At 37.5% G+C, this 25808-nt stretch overlaps 1 protein-coding gene across 21 annotated transcripts in view; it reads left to right on the top strand.

The window, feature by feature from the left end:
* DST (dystonin) overlaps nt 1-25808 on the top strand; it is a 342419-nt gene that overhangs the window by 63523 nt on the left and 253088 nt on the right. For all 21 annotated transcript variants that reach the window (XM_025177748.2, XM_088137258.1, XM_088137206.1 and 18 more), the window contains one exon: nt 25328-25389. In XM_025177748.2, the coding sequence (XP_025033516.2) occupies nt 25328-25389 (62 nt within the window). The remainder of the gene's footprint in view (nt 1-25327; nt 25390-25808) is intronic.

Here is a 25808-nt window from a genome sequence, read left to right as displayed (position 1 = left end):
GCAAGTTTGGGGCTGCATTTTTGCAAATGGAGTTGGAGATTTGGTCAGGATCAAGGGTGCCCTCAATGCTGAGAAATACAGGCAGATACTTATCCATCATGCCATACCATCAGGGAGGCATGTGATTGGCCCCAAATTTATTCTGCAGCAGGACTATGACCCCAAACATACAGCCAATGTCATTAAGAACTGTCTTCAACATAAAGAAGAACAAGGAGTCCTGGAAATGATGGTTTGGCCCCCACAGTGCCCTGATCTCAACATCGAGTCTGTCTGGCATTACATGAAGAGACAGAAGGATCTGAGGCAGCCTACATCCACAGCAGATCTGTGGTTAGTTCTCCAAGATGTTTGGAACAACCTACCTGCCGAGATCCTTCAAAACCTGTGTGCAAGTGTACCTAGAAGAATTAATGCTGTTTTGAAGGCAAAGGGTGGTCACACCAAATATTGATTTGATTTGGAATTCTCTTCTGTTCACTCACTTTGCATTTTGTAATTGGATAAACAATTACAATATAGATTTTTGAAAGCATTCTTACTTCACAGCATTTTTTCACACCTGCCATAACATTTGCACATTGACATCTCAATTTATGATCTCAGTTGTTTCTCCTGTGATGGTGACCACCAAGGGCACTTAGACCTCCTTCATGGCCATGGCCACTTCTCAAGTAGGCAGTCTTTATGGTCATATTAGCAGTTTTTTAAACTACTTATTTTTGCTTTGATGTAACAAAGATAATACTTTCTACTGTAATGTGAAAATGTGCTGTGGGTGCTTTTTACAGTTCTGTCATTTATTTTTCAGTGACAGCAGAAGCTGTTGTGTTGACAATGAGGAAGTAAAGAAAAAAATAAACAGGAATTCATTTGAAAAAATTGGTGTTTTGGTCAATTGAAGAATTATAAACAGTTGCAAGCATTCTCATTCCTGATAACTTTGGAGAGAAAAAAATGCAACTAGTATTCAAGCCAGGTTTGCACCAGATTACATTCTTACATGAAGTGCAGGAGAGTTATATATATATAAATAGATAACATTTTGTGCTGCAAAGCCCATCACATAACATGTCTCTACTTCTGATTCTGACATGTTGGCAGGTACATGCTGGCTATACATGATAAATAACAATGCCTGTAAATATATAATTCTTCTTGAAAAAAAAAGTGGGCTCTTGTTTCCATAATGGTGCCAGGTGTTTTAATAAAATGATTAATGGATTGCAGTGTACAGAACTAGGGATAGGTAAAATCAAATTTGTTGATTGGGAAATAGAACATTCTGCAGAACTCAGAATGTTCCATTTCTCCCCAAACCATGCCATTTTGGGATGTTTTGGCAGTTTTGAAAAATAAATCCTCTGAATTGGATGTGTTGGTGTTCTGGAGATGTCTAGCCATGAAACTGCCCCGATTAGTCCAAAATATCATGGCTGGAGTACCTTGAATTGTTTTCTGTTTGGAGATTGTTTTTGGAAATGTTCCATTCCCTAACTGATGAATTTTGTTCAACCCTATTGAGCACAGTACTATAAAATCCTTTACCTGAATTCACAATAGTTAGCTTTGAATTGTTTATGGGATTGAGGTCTTGATGTTCTCCAATCCACAGCACCATAGATCCAGTTTTAAGAACAAATTCAAATGAGAGCTTCTCTTCTCACTTTGACAGCACTATATAGAAGTCATTTTGTGGAATGGATATAGAAGATGATGTATTCCAAAGCTACTCTGTCCCAATTCTTCATAATCTTACCTCATAATGGCTGAAAAATGAATTAGGACAGGAGAACATAAAAGCCAAGTGGGAATAGAACGGGTTACAAATTGGTTCCTGGGAAGCTAACCCTGTTTAACTCCTTCCTGCAACAGATGTCTTAAGCTATTAAAGGGTATTAGATTGTTTGAAAGTGGGCATGCTACTGAGAAGTCTTGTCTCAGCTTTAATAATATTATGAAAAGCCACCCATGCATTTCATTTTGTGCTCCATTTAAGATCAAAGGGATGGAATATGCCTGAGGGGATTTTAGGCAGGTGAATTATCTGGATAACCATTTTTCAAGGGGATTTTAACAGTTGCAAATTGGTAAAAATAGTCTATATATGTGAAATGTATAATTTCCATCTGTGGCTATCTAATGTAATTGATGCAAATGGGGTTAGTCTTCTGATCCATCATGAAATGGTTTTGCACTCCGCTGTTCTAGAAAACCCAATAATAATAATGATAATGATGATCTATTAAATTTATATGCCACCCGACTCCTGAAATATATTCAGAAAGTTGGTTATAAACAACTATTGCAGATTTTAAAAATTTGCCTAGGAATTTTTTTCCCAAGATGCTTGGAGTTTTATTTTCCATGTTTCACAAATTACAGTAGAGCCTTTGGCGTTTAACAACAGCCTTTATCTAGTGTTACATGTTTAAGGAAAATTTGCATTTCTAATAAATTCATTTAATAAATATTTTATATTGCGGCCATTAGATTGGAATGTAACTGTTCAGCTTGAGTGGGGTTACCCAAAAAGCTACCCTATCATTCCTACTTTGATCTTCTTGATTTTAGAATATTGAAAAGGATAACTTTTATGTGTAGAAATATGTACATCATGCCAGCAGAAATGTAATAGCTAGAAGGGAAGGTGGACAAGGAGCAATAAAATGTGGGCCTATCATTGGGGGGAAAAAAGTAGTGGTGGAGTTGAGTTCAGCTCCTGATGATTCCATGTGGGGTACTTGGCAACTGTTGCCAGGCAATGCGGAAACATCCTCCAGGATGTTTCCCAGTCTAACCTTCAGCACTGGTATTCCCTAGTAATCTCCCATTCAGTACTAACCAGGCCAGACTTGGTTAGTTTTTAAACCCTTACAAAATTGACTGTGTGTTACCCCTTGCAGAGAGTGTGGGGAGATAACTGGAATCATTATTGAAAAATGTTATTTTGTTGTAGTTATTTTGAGTGTAAAGGAAGCTATTAGGAAGTTAAGATGGTTTAGCTGAGGAGAAAAACTGTCAGTAAACCGAGACAGTGGACAGGAGATGCTGCTGTTTTATCAGTTTAGGCTGACTGGCTCACATACAGTTCAAGGACAGCTGAGACAAAGACGCTATAGCCTTTTTACCTAGACTGATGGTAAGCAGTGGTCCAGAGGGTTGACATTTTGCCCAAACTAAATTATATTTTGCCTGAACTGGCAACTGTGATTATGTTTGCCTTGATGTCTTAGATGTAATGGGAAACTATGGTTTTCTTCAAATAGGAACTGAAAGAGTGGAGAAGAAGGGACTATTTGTACTGTGGTGTCAGAGTTTCACCCAGACTTGGCAATAAATCTGTAGAACTTGAACAGGAACTAGCAGTAACAAGGAAATGGCTAGGATAAATTGCTTTTACTCTGGATGACAAGAAGCTCTAATAATGATCAGGCAAATTCAGAAGTGAAGCTCCAAAGTACAGTACAGTATAGAATTATATCAGAAGCTACTCTAATAAAGTGAGGTTAAACTGTTTCTCCCTAGATCAGAAGTGCAGCTGTAGAACTGGAATGGAAGCTGATATAGTTAAGGCAGTATTTTATATTCTTAATGAGATTTGGAGGCTGTTCCTAAATAGTTTCATTCCTGAAATCATAGGTATTATATTTACAAGTGCTAAGTCATGGTTTGTTTAAACAGAGACTGTTGAATAAAAATACTGACTCAGTTAACATGTGATAATCTGTAAACAGTATTTGACAAATCACAATTGCTGGATTTAAGTAATGTGCTGAGCTATAATCATGTTAATGTGTACCCAGCTAATGTGTAATTTGTCCCTACTGTATTCTGAATGCAGGAAAGCTGCTTGCATGTAGAAATGAGTTTATTTAGAACTTTTGGAAGAAACCTTAGATCTATCCTAATGGAAGAAAGAGCATTTCATGGTATCTGGGAAATCTTTATGATTAAGATACATTTTGTCTCCAATGACTGATTTATGCCCAGCTCACAGTGCAGTAATGAAAGCTGCATAGAATCCCTTGATCAATAGCCATTTTCATCATTGGTCTATTTTTAACAAGATGTAATGTGACTTGATTATTTCAATAGAAATGCCATAAATTTCTCGCCACAAATTCCAAAATAGTTCATATTTGATAATCAGTAAACCAGTGTAATTAGAATAAAAATAAAGTCCAAATATATGTAAAGCTACTTCATTAAAACTTAATTTCACACAAAGAATCAGGCTTTGCTGGCAGGTGCTGATAGATTTGGTGGCTCTGTTGAACTAAGGCTTGGCAAAAGAGGAATTGGGAAAGGGCCAGTGATGCTGAAAAAATTGTTACAGAGAGATTTGGTATCTTGCAAGTTTGGATTGAAGTAAAATGCAATGAGATACTGAAAATGGCTGCAGAATGGTTTCAAGGAAATTCCATGAAATGTATTTGAGATTACTCTTGCTGGTTCTTTTATCCACTATTTTGATTAGAAAAAGCTATATAGGCATAAGGCTGTTGGTGGCTTTCTTTTCTACAGTGTTACTTTTTTCAGATACTAGATTTATCAGTTAGCAGGTTACCCATTCTGAATTTGCAAGACAATCACCTAGATCAAGGGTGAGTGGCCTGCACTCTTAGGTCTACAATAGCAGCCTTGTTTTGTAGCTCCAAGAACTCCCTCCAGTCACAGCACAGAAATTTGACAGGGCGGATCCAGAAAATTGGCTACAATTTACTGAGATTTTGAGGCAGAAAATGTAATAAAACTACTGTGCAAGTTGTTTCAATTCTTTGACCACCTTGCTGGGAAAAAATGAATGCAATATGATCTTTGTATGATTTCCACACAAATTTTGATAATTTCCTATATAACCCTGTTTAGATCCCTGCATTGTGCTAAGCCAAAATATGTTTGATTTGGTTGTGGGTTAGTGCAATATGTAAACTCAAACATGGGTTTTATAAGCTTTAGTATATGGGTTTACTTTCAACATGAACCTAGTAATTGTCTTTTTATTCATTCCATTACCACAGCAGAGTTAAGATAAAAAACTGAGTAATGACCATTTCTGCCTTGAGATGTATGGAAGTTGCTGCTGGATGGATGTTTCTGCTAAATGTTGGAAGCTGGCTTATCTTTTTGTATTAAGTGGTCCAGGCTTGATTGACCCTTGAATGTAAAATAATTACCTTATTTCTGGGCAGCTTGTGTTTGAGTAAATGCTGAAGGATAAAAAGTCTATCTTTTAATTTTCTTCCATTTAATCTGGTTCTATTTTAGTTATGGAAATTATTCCAATTTGTATTGAATACATTTCCATGACAAACCTCCTACATTGCCTTTTGTTAAAAATGCCAAACTTTCATAACGGGGCCATTATTCCTAGTTTTTCTCCCTTTGTATTTTAAACATCCAGATAAATTAATGTTTTTTTAAAATGCAGATGCATGGTATTTTATGTTATTTTTATACTGTAGTACAATGGATTTTGTTTTACTGTTAACAAATCATCACATTTTGTAAATGGAAATTTATAACATACTCTTTTCTAGAAAAAAAATACATCAAGACCTTTTTTTACCTATTTTTTTAAAAATTATTTTGAGGTTTTATTTTCATTACATTTGCAGCAACAGTGCAAATAATGTTATATTCCTTCTTAGTTCTTTTCCCTTCTTTACACTAACTGCATTTTTCTTAATCTTTTGGGAAATAATAGTATCATTACACATCTCTTACATTTTCTGGAATAGTTGATTGGGGCCATAATATTATTTGCCAAAAACAGAATTTAACAGTTGTACTTGAGAAAGAAAAGACTGTTTCATCGTCAACAGCTGGCTGCATCCTTTTTTGATTCCTCCTAAGGAGATGAGGAACTGCTGTATATTTGGGAATCAGATGAAAGCTGGAATTGAGGGGGCTACATCATCTGAATAGTAAAAAAAAAAAAAAGACTAATTCCATTTAATAATGCTAAGTTGAAGTATACAATATCAAAATAGTTATTGATCTCTACTACCTATCTATATTGATCTTGTGCACTTTAAAGTCCCAATTGTGCATTGCATTCACTTGCAAGTCATTTCCCTTTATGAGCTCATGAGTGTCAGGCTGAATCATTGGATTGCTTGTGCTTAACACCCTTTTAGCTAGGATGATCACTAATGGTTTGTAAAGAAAAAATGATGCATTGCTGCCTAGGCTTGTAGGATTGCTGGCAATGTTATTTGCAATAATACAAAACTCTTTTGAAGCTAGAATTGGGACTTAGACAAATCTTATTTTTCCTTTCCAGAAACATCAGTAATGCATTTCTGTTTTCAGCAGGATGAATTAGAATATTCTAATATTATAGGTGCAGAACTGCTGATTGCCTGGGTGACCGTAGTGGTGCTGCTGATGTTAATAACCCACAGCTGTTACCTCCTTCCAGGTGCTGACTCTCTTGGCTTCTTTACATCAACAATCACTTTCTGAGAACTGTCAGTCAGGATGCAGCATATTCTGCATGCTACAACTCTTTAAAAGCCACTGTGGTATCCTCTTATTTGGGCTGCCTCTCTGGAATGGCAACAGATGGAAATTTGTAAAAGTTCCTGTCAGGTTGGAACTTGTGGTTGATGTTCAGCATTTAGCCTGGTGAGGTCTAGTTTTGCACAACTGACATAGTAACTCTAAGTAATGCACATAAGTGAGGCCTAATCGAGATAACTATGTCACCGAGACTAAACCACTGAGACATCACATGTTTGAAACTAAACCTATACTGTTTCTTTTGAGAGGCAGTATATAGGCAGTCACTGTTTCTCTTAAGATACAGTACTTGTAGCGGGTTGATTGCTCAGTCTAATCAAATGTTCCTTCTTGTGTTGATGCAGTGCACTACCCTTGAAAAGTGTCTGGAAATGCAGTTGGTGCAAATTCTGGCAGCTGAGCTGCTGTTGCAAGCTAGAGGGATCATATGAGGCCCTGAAAGTTCGGCACTGATAATTGAATGGCTGTTGGGCAGAATTTAATGGGTTGGTATTGACCTTTAAAGGCTCAATGGCTTAGGGCTTTTCTAATGGATCACATCTCCTGCTTCAGACTTGTCCAGACATTAGGAACTTCAGGGGAGGCTCTTTTGAAGATGTCTCCACTATCAGAGGCTTGCATTTATGGTGTGTGTGTGGGGGGGCTCCTCTAATGATGTTCCCAGGCTATGGAACATATTCCTTGGGGAATTGTTTGGCGCCCTCCCCCACTCTCTCAGCATTTAGGAAATCTGAAAAGACTCATTTGTTTTGCCAGTATAAATGACTGTGATCCTCCAAGGAATGTCTAGCAAGATACAAATGCACAGAAGGATAGCTTATGGAAGAAGGAAATTACGATGTAACTGTAGAGAGGGTAAAATATAAATGCATTTATAACCACTGTGAAAAAGATAGGATGCCTCGTCTTTATAATCTTTTCTTCTTTTCTATTTCTATTTTCTTATTCACTATTCTTTTTTTGTTTTTTGTTTTTTTTAATATTGGTATTGCTTTTATTTTGTTAAGAATTTCTTCAATAATTGTATGTATGTATGTGTAAAAAATACAAATACATAGAATAGTGTTTTCCAACCAGCTTCCCTCCAGATGTGTTAGGACTACAGCAGGCAGTTAACATCCATGCTGTTGTATATATCTGGAGGGCACCAAGTTGGGAAAGAATAGTATATAAACTAATCAACAAACTGAAAAACACAACTGTATATGAAAGCTCCTAAAAATAGCATTTGAATTGATTTCATACCTGTGAGTTGTTTAGCAATAATTTACTGAATAAAACAACTGTCTAAGATCGCATAGCATGTTCAACCAAAATCAAACAATTCACATAGGTTAATACAATAGATAAGCAGAGTTATCGTTTGGGCTTATGTTATTTCATTGTAAGCGGCCTTGAAAATTCAAGAGAAAGAAAGAAAAGCAAGAATAAGTCAACTGAATATGTGTGAAAGCATTCCTAATATTGTAAGGCATTTTCTTAAAGATCATTAGTACTCTATTCTAGGAGTACAAACCTGAAAAACATTCTGCTCCACTAATTTAACATGATTTAAAAATGAGAAAATAGTACAGTGGTACCTCGGGTCATGAACGCTTCTGTTCATGAACAATTTGGGTCACGAACAGCACCGTTCGCAAAATTTTGCTTCCGTTCGCGAACTCCGCGTCGGGTGACAAACAGGATCCGCGGCCATTTTCTCTGCTGTGACACGTCATGGCTTCCTGTAGGGAGGGGGACTCTCCCTCCAAACAGTAATCACCTCCCCACCCGCCTTCCTGTCCTCCACGCCAGAAGTCGCCTCAAGCAAGGTTAGTGTTCTCTCTCTTCATACTGTACTGTACTTTGTTTCATATTTTTGTGGTTTAAAAAAAAAATACATATGGTTCAGAACGGATTAACCATATTTTCATTGAACCTTATGGGAAAATTTGATTCGGGTTGTGACCAAAATCAGTTGGCGACCAAATTCGTAGGGGTCAGAACGGATTAACCGTATTTACATTGAACTTTATGGGAAAATTTGATTCGGGTCGCAACCAGAGTCATGGAACGAATTAAGTTCGTGACCCGAGGTACCACTGTATCATGATTTTAAATAATTTTCAAGGTTGCTGCATTTTTTAAAATTAACTCTAGCCAATTTTGTTGGTTGTAACTATAGCATTAACGTTAGTTGTCAGGGTTTGAGTTGTAGACTTGAATACTGTTGAAGGCTCATGTAAGTTGACTATGCAGCTGTCATGTGTGGGATTCCTAAAGAAGTTATCCATCACACCTTCAGGAAGCACATGGCCCAAAAAACCAGGAATATCCGTATTGTAATAAGCAGTACAAATATATGCTGTTGATCATAAATTTACTCATGTTGCTTAGATTCCTTCAAATGCTTTTTGGAGATGATGAGTTTTACCTCTTAATAGCTGGTGAAGATGAACTTATGCTTTTGTGCTTCTAGCAATCGTTTCTCCTTTCTCCCTCTCATTTTATAACATTATCAAAGTGCCAGATAATTAATCTTGCATGCCAAAGAAGACTTTAGTTTTAATTTTCTCTAACAATGGCACCTATGCCTCCCTTTAATTGGATATCAACTGAAAATGTGAGTCTGGTATTCAAATAAAAATTGTTTTGATTCCCATTAGAGAGATGAGAGATAAATGTAGATCCCAGCCAAAATGTTTATCTGCTCACCAATTAGGTTAATAATGTGTATTCGTTAAGCTATATGAAATTTTCAGCTACTACAACAATACAGATTTAGAGAAGACTAATTGCAGTTCTCATGCGCTGATTTAGAGAACCATTTTATTTGGAAGACATTCTCCATTTGATACAAATTTGCTTTGGTAAAAATGTCAACATGGCTATACAGTTCACATATGGAAAATTTCTAGGAAGCATGTCTTCTTCAAGGTGCACAGCCTAATCCTGGGTAGTTGAGGTGGGCTAGGTCCATCTGAGCTCACATTAAGCTGGGTGTATCTGAACTACAGTATATCCAAATCACTCCCAGCTCAGAAATAGTAGTAGTTTTGTAACTCAGAGGCTCTGTTCACACAGTGCACTCAGCTGCAAGATGGTATGTTAGGTTTCAGCTTAACTATCTGCCTGAATGCAACTAATGGTAGTTTAACCATGATTTAGTCAGTATATAAATAATGTTTTAGCATGATATGTAATAGTTTTCTCTGTATATTAATATTTAATATTGATGCTAATTTAATTTTATGTAAGTACATACATAATAGTGACTGTAGAAACTTAGAAAGATAAAAGGTAAAGCCACAATGTTTAATCTATGCAACCTACCTTGTGTCATATTATGTCAGCTTTCTCTCTGCTTCTAAATCATTTGAGGGATGCATCGCATGTTCAAACTAAAGCATAAAGAGAAATTAATTACACCTTTATAGAGAGGGAAATCTCACCAGGGTTCTGCCATTTTCTGTGACCATTAGTCTTATTTTATAATTCTATCTTGATAATCAGACTGAACCTTTAATTTAAATATGGAGATTTTGATTTATATGGAAAAAATAACATGAATTTGAGAACAGTAGAACAATATTATTGAAAGTTGCTTGAGTACAAAGTAACATTTGAATATCAGTACCAATAATACTATACTTGCTAAATATTTTTATTTGTTCTTATCAGGCATAGAAAGAGTTTTTAAAATGTGCTTAAAAATACATCAACGTTGCTTTTGAGCTAAAGAAAATCCCTTTTAGCTCTTGTCTAGTTTATTCACATTCCCAGTGGAGTTCATGGGAATTTTGCCATACATTCAGTGGAAGATCTTTTCATCAAGATTGTCCTTAAGCCCACATGAATAAATGGGTCACTTCACTGCAGCAGTACATACTTTGCATCAATTGAAATTATACACTTTGCCCAGAGAGGGATTTTTTTTAAAACTAGCAGTCATTTTTATAATAAACAGTTATAGTGCCTGAAATAGACAATTCCTTGTATGTGAGAGACTTCTGAACTCTGATTTTTAGTCTGTCTTAATCCAGGGGGATCAGAGTGATGCCAGCAGCATTGTAGTGTCAGCTCCACCCCTTTTCTATGCACATTGAAATGTTGCAAGCATGTCTCAAGGGGGTGGAGGTTGTGTTGGTTTGTTGGCTTCACTGTTGGTTAGTTGGCATCACCATAGCACTGTTGATTCACCATTGATTAGTTGGCATCACCATAGTGCATAAACCAACTAAAGCCCTCCTCTCTTGCTTCAGGATTCAACCACATACACTCACACACAGCCTCTTGTGGAGTTTAGCAATTTTACTCCAAGGCTGAAGTTATGACAGCAAACAATATAACAGCAAACAAAGGAATATAAAGAAAACTGAAGCTTGCCTGAACAGTTTGCTTTCTAAATAGGTGCATGCAGAAGAATAGTCCAAATCCAAATCTAGGGTTCCGAGAGCCAGGTCAGGTTTGTCAGCTAGTCCAGAGGTTAGAGGTTCAAGGTTTTAAACACAAACAGGATTTGCAAGAACATTATGCAAGAGCCAAAGGCCAGATGTTTCCAGCAAAGAGAGCATGGGTCAGAGCTGCTTCTTAAATAAGGCTGCAGCCAGCTGTCAATAATCAGGAGATTTACTTCTTTGCTTGATGAGGAGCCTAATAGACTTCACTGCTCTGCTCTCTTCTTATCGGGTGCAGGGGCTGTGCGGCCTTACATCATCCTTATCTGACTTCTCCGGCTGCTTAGGTGGTACCTATGTTTGATCAGCTGCAGGTGATTCCTGGCTTTGTCCTTCCTGAGGCTGACATTCAGAATCTGAGTCCTGAGCCTGGGCCATAACACCTCCAAAACATCTTAAGTAAACCAAAAGACCAGTAGCCCAAGAAGAAAAAACAGGATTCATCTACACATGCAGTATAAGGACTATAACAGCCACTATGTAGGATAGACAGGCTGAAGGCTAGCAGAGCACATACATGAACACCAACTATCAGTCAGAAGACATGAGGAAAACTCCTTAATCTCACAACACATGTACAGACTCAACCATAGTTTCAACCAGGGCTGTGGAATCAGCACATAAAACCTTTGACTCTGATTCCTTTATTCATGGGACCTCCGACTCCAATTTTGACTCCTTTAATTATATATTGATATAGGAAATACATTATAAATATACTAATTATATATTTCCTCTATTGACTGCAAGCACACAACATACAAGGCATTTCATCACTGCCAACATGAATCAGCAGGCAATATTTTAGAACCCTAACGTGTTAAAGCTTGGCTCTAAAGATTATAGCTAAGACATCCTGCTTTTTTAAAAAATTTTATTTATTAAAGAAATTACAAATCTTCAGTAACCTTATAGTTTAAACAAAGAATAAAAGCTAAAAATAAAAACAATGAGGTTATATTTTTATCAAAATACGTATTTTGAAATTTGCACAGAACTTGAAATTAAATATATCCTGAAAAAAATATTAATCAAATTATCATCTATGAAATAGGAAATTTTAATGTATTATTTATATTATATACAATTTAAATTTATTAGGAGTCAGAGTCAGTACGTTTATACTGACTCCGACTCCAGTAACCCAAGAATTGCTTTCGACTCTGACTCCACAGCCCTGGTTTCAGCTGGGAAACTGTGAGCATCCTAGACTAAGCTAAATCCAAAAAACACTAGGGAATTCCTGGAAGCTTGGCATTCAAAGAAATCAGCCATCAATAGACACATAGAGATAAACTACATTTATACACCATTCAAAAGAGACAATAAAAAAGCTAAGAAGGAAACAAAAAGACCAGAACACAGCCTCTCCAGCAGCCTATACCTGGATAAGCAGGGATTAACACCAGACAAATAATCAAGCAGAAAGCCACATCCCCACCAAAACTGACTAGTGCTGATGTTATCTAATTGGGTATTGAAACATCTGCAAGCAAACACCAAACTTAGAGAGCACCAAGGACTCCACAATTCAACCCTGAGCTCTATATATTCTCTTCTATTGGAGATTTTGTTTTAAGCTTGAAGTTAGTTTCATAGTATGCTTGGATTTTTGAAATACTTAATGCTGTTAATATGAGAGATAAATATTGTAAAAGTAAAGGTCACTCAATAATATTTTACTCTGCTGGATTTTTTGGCTGGTGATGCAAGTTGTGTCTTTATATTTCAGAATAGTTTCTTTTATTCTATAATTATTCAAAATTTCAAGGTTTTCCATTCAATTTAGCTTCTTTTTTAGAGTACATTTGCATGCTGAGAATTCAGTGAAGGCAGCAGGCTGAGCACTATATTTTAAGGATAATCTTTGAAATAAATGAGTGCAATATAATGGTAAATTCATCACACCTTTAATCTATTCAGAATTCAATTTATTCAGTTTTTAGAATGACAGCATGAACTCTATAATCGTTTATCCATGTGACTTGAGTGATAAGGCAGATTGAGGAAGAGGAGTTTGTGTGGTGGAAATGTTATGAGACACTTTTGCCCAGCCATTATTAAGTCTAGTGATGGCACCTAGGAGAAGCAGTTATGGGGAACAGTTCCTGCAAATAGCCCAGTTGCCTTGGACTTTTGTCAGTCAGAATTCCACAAAGCTATTGATGGAGGACTGTGAAAAATAGACTTTTAGTCATCCCTACCACCAACCACAATTACCATTCGTTCTTAGCCTCTAACCGATAAGGTCAGAATTTTTACACTCTGGGAAAAGAAAAGGCCTCTTTACCAGAGCTTCCTTGAATAATTCTAGAATGATGGTTATAAATATGCCAAAGAATCAAAATGTAAGACCAATCTCAGGTGAAGCTAAAATTCAGTGAACTGCAGTTTCCAAATAAAAACATTTCTGAAAGAACCAGAGATGGGTTCAAAACATTCAGTTGCTATAAAAATAAAATGGCACAGAACTTTTAATCATAAACTTGGTAAGAACAAACACAATTTGAAGGGGCACACTGGGATTCTTTAGTGTGGCAGTGGTTCCATTTTTATTGTTTTAAAGATGCTTAAAGATAAAAAATTCCCAAAAGAATGTGTGTGTAAAATGTGAAATTCAAACTGACCTCGCTGTAGTCATGGCTACAGTGAACGTTTAGCTCCTAAATCAATCTTCTCATTCCCTTGGATGACTTAATAAAGTTACAAGAATAAAGATAATGACATGATCCTCAGTATTTTCCTTCTGATAAGTAATTCAGTATTTCTTTTTACTGTACAAAGATGACAGTATATATTGGCTTCAGTACAGCTTTATTGGCCAATTGCTATTTAATTAAATTGTGGAACTCAACAGTGTGTGTAGCATTTGCTATAGTGCATTGATTATTCGGCGACCATTTGAAATACTATAATAAGAAAATAGATTGGAATCTTGGCAAATCATTTGTAATATTCTGTTATTTTATGTTCATCTGAAAAATATTAGAATTCTAGACAAAGTTTGAATACTAAATTAATGGCTGATTAAAAAATTAGGAAGAGAGCCAGTTTGGTGTAGTGGTTAAGGCACCAGGCTAGAAGCTGGGAGACTGAGTTCTAGTCCTGCCTTAGGCACGAAGCCAGCTGGGTGACCTTGGGCCAGTCACTCTCTCTCAGCCCTAGGAAGGAGGCAAGAACAAACTACTTCTGAAAAACCTTACCAAGAAAACTGCAGGCAGTCACCAGGAGTCAACACTGACTCAAAGGCACAAAGGGGAAAAAAAAAGAACTGAACTCTGCCCTTGGGTTGGATTGTGAGAGCAGGGCATAATTTAGCCAGCATTAGCTATCCAAAGTCATGTTTGTTTATACATTTTACCAGGCACAGTCAGCCCATAGAGATATTGGAGGAAAATACTCTTGGTGTAAACAAATATAAATGGGATTTAATTTAGCCTGGTTTTAGACTACCACAGTTAAGATTATATATATTCTTTGTCTCCCTTTAGCATCCAGAAAGCCCTTTTGTTTAGTTTTTTTCCACATTTCTTTGTCATGGAGTTGAATCTTTTGATTGTTCCATTTCAGACTTCATGAACAAAAGATGGCAGTGTATTGGCTAGAGCTAAGTGGAGTAGGAATAATAAAATGTGTATCTCTGAGGTAAACATCAGCCGATGTACCTTATAAATAAAGTGGCTTTGGGTTTTTTGGGTTATTTATGTAACCTAGATAGTTTAAACTGTTCCCTCAGGACTGCAATTTGTCTCTTGGCATAGTCTGAGGTAGAAATTTAGGGAAAATAGAAACAGCCAAAGTCCTGACAGTTTTGTCTATTACCTAGAGTGGTAATACTGTGATATTTTCAGCAGTGTTATTTCCTTGTCGTTTTTTGCTACTTAATCTTACAATTTACCTGTATTAAAAACAGGTACCATTAACTAATAAAACTATTTGCATCAAAAACTTGAATTTCTTATGGATATGTGTTGTTTTAGTATGGTGGTTATTATAAACTGTTGTCAGAACCCAGTCTGATCTAAGAATGTAATGAAGTTTTCATCTTTATCATCATCCTTTGCCAGAACCTCATCTGAAACCCCTACAAGAATGATACTGAAAATTGCTTTTGTATACCAAGAAACAGAAGTTGTTTAGCAAATCACCTTATACTGATATGTGGAATACAAGGTTGTATCTACTACTAGTCTGCATCTAGTATTATTCTTCATCTCCATCTTTGGGTATTCAAAATAAAATGAACTTGTCCTTCATGGAGATGAAAACATAGGGAATGTCTGCAACTGCAGAACAATGAGGTTTAATGGGGCCAGTGAAATGCTTTTGAGATATCATTTAAAGTAATAAATAATTAATCATTAAAAACCATATTTTCCACTTAGAATTTCAGGTTGCCCAAACCAACATTTGGTGCCTTCCACGATAATCAAAATGGACGTGCCAGATTTAAGAATTAGTACATATATATTAGTACGTTGAACCGTATCTCCATTTTCAGCCTCACCAGATTCAAATCTAATTTGCATAGAAGTGATGAGATAATACTTGTTAACGGAAAAAACATATTTTAAAGGAAGCCAGATGAAGGAAAGCAGAAAATATAATAATTTTAAAAACTATACATTGCAGAAAACTAATTTGTTTTTAAAATCTGAGAATTGGCATAGTTTGATATCGCTCTTATATGCCAAAGCCTTGATCTTATAGTCTTAAATGATATTCAGCTGAAAATATGAAATTGTTTTCTAAGAGCCATTTAAACCCATAGTGATCCTCTGAGAAGTATTGATACTTTTATAATAATTTCTTAATAAGATCTTAACAGCTGCAAGTCTTTGATAATTGGAAAAGGGGGAAAATTGATTGTGTTAGGGAGACAATGTGAGCAATACAAGGGAATGAACTATATAGCCATTGAATTTTAGGATTTTAATTAACTTAGAAAAGATTTATTAAACACATTGTGAAAGCAACCTGTAATGTCAGACACATTACAACTAATAGTTGTATAAGTGGGTGGACAGAGGGTCCATTTGTATTAATAAAGAGTTCTGAAGGACAGTGTGTATTTCCATTACTCTGCACATAGTGACCTGTTGAATCTATCTTCAAGATTCCTTTCTCTATGGATTTGGACAGTAAGAGTTATATTTCCTTGGTCACACTCTTGGTCATGTTTGGGTTTGTGAGTATGTTGGGAATTATCTTACATAAGTAAAGAAGATAGATAACATAGCTGTCAGTTCATAGCTAAAAAAGCTGTTCGTAGGAGGAACCAATGGCATTTCTATATTCTGCTAATGTTATTTTTTATCTGCCAAAAAGAAAATTATCTGTCATTAGCCGAGGCCTCAGGGAGATTTATATAGCACTTCTGAACAAAATGTTGATGTTAAAATCCAGTTCACATTATGAACTAAACATTTATTCTATTTCTTATAGAATCCCTTTTGTATCTGTTATACAGGTAGTCCTCCTTGCTTAACAACCATTCATTCAGCAACTGTTCAGAGTTGTGGCAGTGCTGAATGAATGGTAGTTATGACTGGTCTTTGAAATTATGGCCATTGCAGTGCCCCCATGGTCACGTGATCAAAATTTGGGCACTTGGCCACCTGCCCGCATTTATGACTGCAGTGTATGCTTCAACTCACCCCACCCCCCTGTCTCCCCCATCTCTGTCCTTTTGGCTACTCTGCACTCCGCCACCCCTGCTGCTTCCAGCTGACCTTTACCGTCTTCTTCCTCCTGCTGCTGATGAGGCACACTCAGCCAAGGCAGCTGTTGACCCTTTGCGAAGGCCTCACAAAGGGGAGGAAGAAATAAATGAGTGGTTTGCAAGTATGAACTCTCTCTCTTAAAAGCATTACATTATACTTACATATTCTTATAGTCCAGCACTAACGTATTGGATTCATGTAGTACAAATCCATTCCTTTTGCAGTTTTGACCACATGAAACTTTGAAAGAATTTCTGAGTGGTTGGCACAGATTTGTACTGTATAAAAGTATTCAGTGGTTTTCATTGCTATATTTCAGTGTTGAATTGGTCCATGAAATAATTGTGCCATTTACAGAGTGGCTTTTGCCCAAAGTCAAATAGTAAAAAAGCAAGAAAGTTAGATTAGCTGCCAGTATTTTCATGGCTATCCTTTCCCTGCCAAGAGCTGCTGAATGTAGTCATTATGCTTTATAGAGCAAGAGGCAAAAGTAAACCCAGAATAAACATTTGATGCAGAGCTAATACCTCCAGCCATTTTTGCAGCTGTTTCAATCCAATTCATTTCATTGGAATTCTTTCTCCCCCATCAAAGATGATAACAATGCACAATGATTCCACTGGAACATTTTCCCCTATCAGACATTCTCCTTAAATTAGGCCCAGTGGGCAGGCTTCCAATTTTCTGTCATCCAGCCTTTTAAAATAAGTTTTATTTTAAAATAAAATACACACAGCAGGAGCTTTGTATTTTGATTGGATACATGGATTATGTATTAATGTTAGCTATACTTTATTGCTAAGGTGGCTTACTCATCTTTGGCAGCATTACCTGTTCTTGGGAGCTTCAAAGGAGGGAAGAGTTCAGAATGTCTTGTTTTCTTCCCCTTCATTCATTTGCAATGATCAAGTTGTCCCCTATTTCTCAGTGTGTTGTATTACAAAGCTGAAACCCTACACATTAACTGCAATGTTACCACTGTAATACTGTGGTGGGAGAAACCAGATTTTTGGGGCTGGTTTGTTTCTGCCCCCCTCCCCAAAATTAAAGGAAGAAAAAAATATTCATAGATTGAAAATGGTATATAGACTTCTGGCTTCTCTGATAGAATGATCTAATGGAACATATTTGTTTTTAGGTTGGTCATTGTGCATTGGTGGTGTACAGGTACCGTGACCAACACATTGAACATATGCTTAGACACACTGAAACCCCACTGTAATTTGGTATTTCAGTAACATATTTAATCACTCATGTCATTTTAAAGCCTCTGAAGCAGCATGGGACAAGGCAATCATAACTTTTATTACTATTCTTCCTCAGATTCTGTCATCTATCCAAATCAGTTATCTTCCATGTGACATACAGTAGATGGGCTGTGTACACAAAACTTGCTTATCAGTTGTTAATTTAATCATGGTTTACAAAGTTATCCTAGTTGTCTGGATTCACATAAGACGATCACAAATTAATGAACCACATTTCTGCCTAACATGTTACAGACTGAATTAGCAAATGTATGGTTAATTTATGGTTCATGCAAACCCAGAAAATTAGAGTAAATCATAGTTAAATTAAATATAGGTAAATAGCTACTGGGACATGATCATCGTACCAGATGGAGGAGGTTTGTGAGCAAGAATAAGAAATAGGTAGAGGCCGTGCTGGCTTCCTCTGTGCTAGAGAACTTAAAGGACAGCAGTGATATCTGTCTCATATTTAGACAACTGTAGACAAGCAGAACAAAGAAGGGAACTCACATTTAGAACTAGATTTCTTTGCAGAGAACTAGTAGAGAAGGGGATTGTATCTGGTCAGTTTTTCCCAAAAATTCATGCAAGCTACAATCCATAATATACCCTATCTGCAGGAAAATATTGGAATACTTGTTTGTTTGTTTGCTTGCAAAGGAATGATGCAGGCTTATGTAGCAGAGAAAGTAAATGCCTGAAATACCTTTTTTAAGAGGGCATATACTGCCTGCTGGCATTTGCCAAATAAGCCCTGTTTATGTTGGTAGCAGTTGACTCTAGTGCTTGAGTTGGGGTTGGGCTGTAATTTTAGAAGATCTCATATGTTTAAATAGAAAGGGTAAATATTTGTGGTTGTATTACTTTAGTTAGACTTTTCATCATAGTGAATGTCCTTTGCCCTGGACACACACTTGTGTAGTTACATGATCTACTGTTTTAGATAGTTTTCATACTGGAATAATCTACTCCCACTTGATTTAAGTGGGAGAATATTTTTCCTTATCTTTTTGAGGTAACTCGAAATTCTGAGAGAAATGACCAGGCATGAATTAGCTTATTTTGGACATATTATGCAAACTCCTAGCTCTCTTGAGAAGTGTATAATGTTGGGAAAGAAAGAGAAAAAGGGGGCAACCAATAACAAGGTGGATGGACTCAATTACAGTGATGATGGGTGCACCATTGGAAGACTTGAAGGGCCAGCTTGGGGAGAAAATCTGTCTTTGTGGTTGCTAAGAGATGACATCAACTCGATGACTCATCATCATCATCATGGAATTGATGGCTCACCTAATTAGGTACACCCATCACCATCCATATTACAGTCTATCAGATGTTGGACGATCCTCTTGGCTTCATTCAGATGCAAGGGATAAAATATGCTTTGCCATTATTCATAGATAGCAAGGCCCACCCTAGTGTTCTGTGTTCCCCCTCTTTCCATCTTCCTCTGTACAAGAGAATAGGCAATTAGGCATTTTTGTACTGCTTAATGGTGAACTGAGCTACTTTTAGCCAGTCCTAAAAGCCTTTAGAAAGAGAACTTCATAAATGCAGTAGCACAAGCAAAGCACTATGCTTCACATTAGTGAAGCAGCCATGTCACCCAGGGTGCTCAGTGCACTTGCTAGGAAGGCTTTTCCAGTTGTCTCTCTGTGCACATGGGTGTGCGTAGGCAATACGTCTTCTCAGAATGCCTGCAAAGCAAAGTGGTTGCGTGTGCCACATTTATTTATGATATGTATATGTTGCCAACTCTGCAAGGACATACAGTGGTTTACAAAACTCCATAAAATTAATAAAACCAATAAATACATTAAAGCAAATCACATTATTCAGTGTGACAGTCAGTTTGGGGAAGTAATTGGGGATAGTCTTCAAAGGACCAAACCTGGCAAATGTGGGCATTTTATCATTTTGAAGAGATATTTGCAAAGCACCCCTTTTAAATGCCTTGCACACCTGTGTTAACCACAGTTGCACTAAAACATGTTAAATTATGCTTTCCTCAAAGCATGATTTCACTGGAAACCAGGATTCCAAAGCACATAGTGACTCTGGCTTGGAAGCATACTGGTTTTTAGGAAGATGGTTTGCTGGATTCCAATCATATGACATATTGAGATTGTCAGCTTCTGATCTCTTTCTCTTATGTTTGCATGTAAACTGAAGGAAAGAAGTATACCATTGCTCATATATAATAAAGAGAAATAATTGTTTACTGCTAGTAGCTTTAAATGCAATCTGTTTTACAGCCCCAAACTGTGGGAGGCTAGATGTCTGTAGGCTTGTTGGGTCAGATTGCATTTGACCAATCAGGGCTAGGATGAGTTTTCTGAATCTGAATTGTGCTCTTGTTTTATACATAATTCCTTGTTGAGTACCCTGAAGGACTGTAGTCAGAACATCTGTATATTCTAAAACTCTCATATCTGTAACCTTAACTGGGCAAAATGGTGTGTCATAGAGCAACTATTTTTGAACCAAGGTACCTCAAATGAGCTAACTTACAGAACACGTCTAAAATCCAGGACCCATGATTCCCGTGGGATTGAAATTTGGGGAATTTGTAGCTCCTTCAACACTGCTGTGCTGCTGTGCCACCATGGCCAGCCCATGTCTCACCTTACTCTGTCCCCTGTGCCCAATCGGCTGGCAGCAAGGCCCAATGGACAAGTGGCAATTGGCTGCTTTGGATATGAGGCAGAAATTTGAAATCTCTTAACGGCAGTTGGCGTTGAGGGAAGGATGAGGGAATGTGATGGAAGGCATGAGCGGGGAGGATTCTGGAATGGAGCTTGAAGGTTACAGGGAGGGGGAAGTGACATTCCAAGCATCTCCTCAGCCCCCAGCTGGACTGTGTGGAACTAAGGAGGAAGAGACTGGCCCCTCCCTAAGGGCTTAATGGTTACAGTTGCTCTCGATGGGGAATTGGGGTTAGTCTGGCGAGATTCTGTCTCCTAGGTGTTAGCTAATAAAGAAGCTGAGCTGATTTCCGGACTGTCTCGTGTGATTCTTGGGCTGAAACTGACATCAATCACTTCCCCCTCCCTGTAACTTTGAAGCTCCATTCCAGAATCCTCCCTACTCATGCCTTCCATCACAGGGTGATGGGTGCCTGCTGGCAAGGTAGGGCTGGCTGGGGGGTGTCAATGGGTGAGCCCTCTTCCTCCCTCAAAGCAGAGGGCCCTTGAGGACATGCCAGAATGGGGAGCAGGGGTGCAGTTTTCCTCACAGTCCGTGGCTTCCTTTGTTCCACCTCTCCCTAGCAAAGTGGCAGGCAGTTCTGCTGGTCAGCTGAGGAGGAGGAAGAGGCTTCATTGGGGCTCTCCTGAGGATTGTGAGGGGAGGGCAAATGGTGCAAGCCTATATTGTATGTGAAAAGGGAGGGAGGAAGGAAGGAAGGAAGATTTCTGACACTGCCTGCGAGGTTCCCACTAGCAAAGTCAATGAGGAAGCTGGCAGCAAGTCGTAAGTTGCTCATACTCCCACTGCTTTTTTGCCCTTGGTCATTTTGTTTCTCTGTTTAGGAAAGGAAATATCTCTGAAACGATGACCCAGTGGGTCACAGGTTGTCTAGTAAGATTTAAAATTTCAGTTTCAGGGTTTCAACTTGAAATCTAAAATGTTTATAGCCTGTTCACTTTATGGCCTCTTTAAGAATCCTGCCTGGTCACTATCATAAGTATAATTTCCAGAAGCATCTGCAGGAGTGGAAGCTGTGCAGGACTGCAAATTAAATACTCAGAAAAGCTGAATCTAATTAATACTGAATCATTTCCCCTTCTGATTCAAGATTCTAGTGTTCTTTTCCTTGTACTCTGTAAGGCCAAGTGTTAAGAAGCTAAGCTAGGATGTAAGCAGAAAATATGAATGACACCTAATTCCAGAGTTAGCTATGATCTTGTCTTATAGCTTTGTGCTGTAATGTAGAGAATTAAGAGAAAGGCTCACTGTTAAACTGACCACTTTTTAGTCATCCAAGGATAGTCTTGAAGAATACTGTAGTAGAATGTTGACATGTTAGAATGGCCTACTCCTTAAATTATTCTGGAAGATATGACATTCTAATCAAATTGCTAAAAGGTGTGCCTGTGGAAAACCACTTGTAGTCTGATCCGTCGCTTGGCTTCATAGAAGCAATGTTTCTCAACTATGGCAACTTTAAGATCTGTAGACTTCAACTTCTAGAATTCCTCAGCTAGCATGCTGGCTGAAGAATTCTGGGAATTGAAGTCCACAGATCTTAAAGTTGCCACCACTGAGAAACCCTGATGTAAAGCCAAAAACTTTCACTCAAGGGGGATGTTATGAATGTCCTGTAGATCTTCTGGTTGTAGTGGCAATTCTTCATAGCTAACACCTATAAATTGTATAATGCTGATGCAAATACTTGTATCATCCTATATACTTCCAGGTAAGTTCCATTATAAAATAAATCCTACAATGTCATAAATTATAACATAACCATAACTGGGAAATGTTATAACCCTAAAGGGAAATCTATACATGTAATACTTTTTATTAAACAGGGTTTTATTAAATGGATTTTAAAGTTACATAAGGCTGAATTCTGTTGCAGTGAATCCTAAATACTGAATCCTGTCAGTATTCCTGTTGTGAAACACAAAGTAGATAACTTTATCTGGCTTATAGCAGTGGACTGGTTGTTTGTCATCTTTGTTTTAAAATGAGGATTACATTTTTTCTTATCTGGAGGAGCCATTTCCCAACAACACAGATATTCCTATAGGCATGCAAATATAATTTTAATCAGAAGTTAGAGTTCAAATTGTGCTTGTAAATTTTTTAATTCTTCCCTCTCCCCAAGAATGATCTGGCACCTGCTTAGACAAAAGGGATATATTTGTGGAATTAATGTGTTGTATGAGTTAGTAAATACCTGTGCTATGTTTAATATTTTTTTCCTACCAGTCTGTCTTTAGTAAAGGAAATATTGTAGTGTTTTATTAGAATGACTGTTTTACTTTCTTTTAGTTTATTTCAAATTTCTTCCTCAGCTGCATCTTTATATTTTTTTTTAAGTCAGCTTTTACTTTTGTATTCAAATGGATATTTTTAAGCTGCAGTCCTATGAAAATTATATTAGAAGTTTTATTTAAACCAAAGCTTCATACTATACTTGCAGGTAGGCATGCAGAAATTTGTAATGTACAATGAACTTTATAACAGTTGCTGTTCTCTGTTGTTTTGTGGATGCCATGCAATGTCAGCATTATATGTTTATCTTCTGAGTTTATGAGTTCATATCTGACCTTATTCCATTTTATTGCTTGTTTATTGTAGAAAAAATTGCAAAATGGTAATCCACGGTTACCTTCCAAGGTTCAGTATTTTTCTGAAAAAAGGATATTTTGTGTCACAAATTTTGGTCTTCTTACTTATTGACAATACTTTTTTGAAGTTGCTTTCCCTGAAAATTTGAAAGAATACAAAGTTGGTTCTCAGATTTACTTGAGGAAATCAATGGAATGAAATTTTTCTGCCCTAGTCTCCATCTGCAGAAATCTTTGACTCCAAAAAACCTTCTCTAGATGGCTCAAGCCTTTCAAGAAGCATGAGAGGGGAAAGATTGTATGAATGAATTTTTCTTAAATTTTAAGCCCAGTTGTGATCAATTCTCTTTTCCCAGTGAAGCTGTGTTTCCCATTTTATATAATTCAGAAAGATACTACTAACATTTCTCTGTGTATGATTGTGGAGGGGTGAGGTTCTGCAAGACGAAAGAGAGAAGAATATACTTATATAAGACAATACACATTCCGAGACACAATGCAAGGAGGATTTTTTAAATATTGGCTGCAGGATGTCTTGAAGACTCATTGAGTGATATACACTCACATAAAGTGAGATTTCATTTGGGTATTAGATAAGAGTGTCAGGGGTGCTTTAAATGAAGACAACACATGAACTGTGGGTCAGTCTCAAAGCTTGAGAAGTGTCAGGTTCGGCCCAAGAATCACACGAGACAGTCCGGAAATCAGCTCAGCTTCTTTATTAGCTAACACCTAGGAGACAGAATCTCGCCAGACTAACCCCAATTCCCCATCGAGAGCAACTGTAACCATTAAGCCCTTAGGGAGGGGCCAGTCTCTTCCTCCTTAGTTCCACACAGTCCAGCTGGGGGCTGAGGAGATGCTTGGAATGTCACTTCCTCCTCCCTGTAACCTTGAAGCTCCATTCCAGAATCCTCCCCGCTCATGCCTTCCATCACAAGAAGATAGTGAATCAGTTTCATTGCCTGAAAATGATACTTTGATAAAAGTGAGTTTAAAGAGTTGTAAAGTATACTCCTGAATCCTGATGATGTGGGTAGGGGTGGAAGTGTTCCCAGCTAGATTTATTTGATGTCTTGAAATGTGGCTGGCTAGTTCAAAATGCCATTGTTGTGTTTAATTGATGGCAGAGTGTTGTTAGTTACATATGCAATGTACATCCCGTGACTTAAGGCAAGTTCCCTTAAGTCTAGTAATTGGCAATACGCAGTCATATCTCCTTAAATCAGTTTATTTGAAGCAAATAAAACAATCGCGATCTATTTCCCATTGTTCTTATTACTATTTCCAGCTTCTCTAAGCTGGACTGGCTTTTAGAACAAGATGGGAACTTAAAATGAAATCCTGAGTTAGGGTATAAATCTAGCTCCTTTGTCCACATATTCATTTAATATCAGGAGTCTTTTTATTACAGCATGCTAGAAAGTGAAATTTGCAATTTAGGGAGTGAAAAAACCTGGTAGGAAGCTAAGTGGTCGTATTTTCCATTTCATTCAATTATTAATAGTAGCAGTGGATTCCACCAATAAAAATGTATAAACCAAATGGAGGGGGTTGTAACAATGGGTCTAACCACTAATGCCATCATCCATGCTTCAGACTGTTATTTCCAGAGGGAGGTTGTAGAAATTACTGCATGTGGTTAGAGGTAGCTCTAGGTATGGCGCTGTCAGAGAGGCAACGCTCAGTGGACTGCAAAGAGGCATTGAGAAGGAACCTTTGAAACTGGACAACAGGTGAAATGAAGATCAACAATTTAAAAGGTCTCTGTGCTTGCTTCCCAGTTGTGATATTCTAGGTTATACCTCCCAAACTTGAATAGAGCTAGGAGGATGGAGTACATAATTTCAGCACTATTTCATCTGTATTGAATTGGGTTCAGAAACATCGTTGATAAAGTGCTAGTTCTTATTTGAATGATTTAAGCCTCTTCAGACCAGATTACCTTAAGTGTTGCTTTTTTTCATTTTGTTCCCATATTATTTTCTCTTCAAACAATTTTGAGAGTTTTCAGCACCTCAAACTTTTGCAGATGTTAGTTTTAGAAATACTGACTTTTTGTTTTTCTTTCCTTTTTTTTTTCTTCTCAGACGAACGGGACAAAGTACAAAAGAAAACATTCACAAAATGGATAAACCAGCACCTCATGAAGGTCAGTTCATAATTAGATTCATTTGGCTTTGTACTAGATTGGATATCATAATGTTTTACCTAGATGGTATGGCATGGAATGGAACATTTATTTAGCATGTCAAAAAAGGATAATACTCGAGGGCGGAGCTGGCGTCGCGGCGATACGGCGGGCGATCCTGGGCTCCCAGGATGGCAGCCGATATCTCCTCCCCCGGACGGTCCCGATGGACCTAAGCCGTCCCGTAGAGATGGCGATCGCAAAGGGCACGTCCCGCGGATCTCAGGGACGCCGCAAGTCCCAGATTGATCCGGGGAGAAGCTCTTGAAGCCGGCGGAGGAGAGCCAGCCAAAATGGCTGCGAAAGCCGGGGCAGCTCCAAAGGAAGAAGGAAGAGAAGGGTGTCAACTGGGTGAGATGGACTTTTACTATTTAACTATT

The sequence above is a fragment of the Python bivittatus genome, unplaced genomic scaffold, assembly GCF_059951505.1.
Source record: "Python bivittatus isolate LINGU-HERP-01145 unplaced genomic scaffold, Pbiv_v1 ctg000020_np1212, whole genome shotgun sequence".
Lineage (NCBI taxonomy): Eukaryota > Metazoa > Chordata > Lepidosauria > Squamata > Pythonidae > Python > Python bivittatus.
The sequence above is the reverse complement of the archived record's forward strand: the minus strand, read 5'-3'. Positions and strand labels throughout refer to the sequence as shown.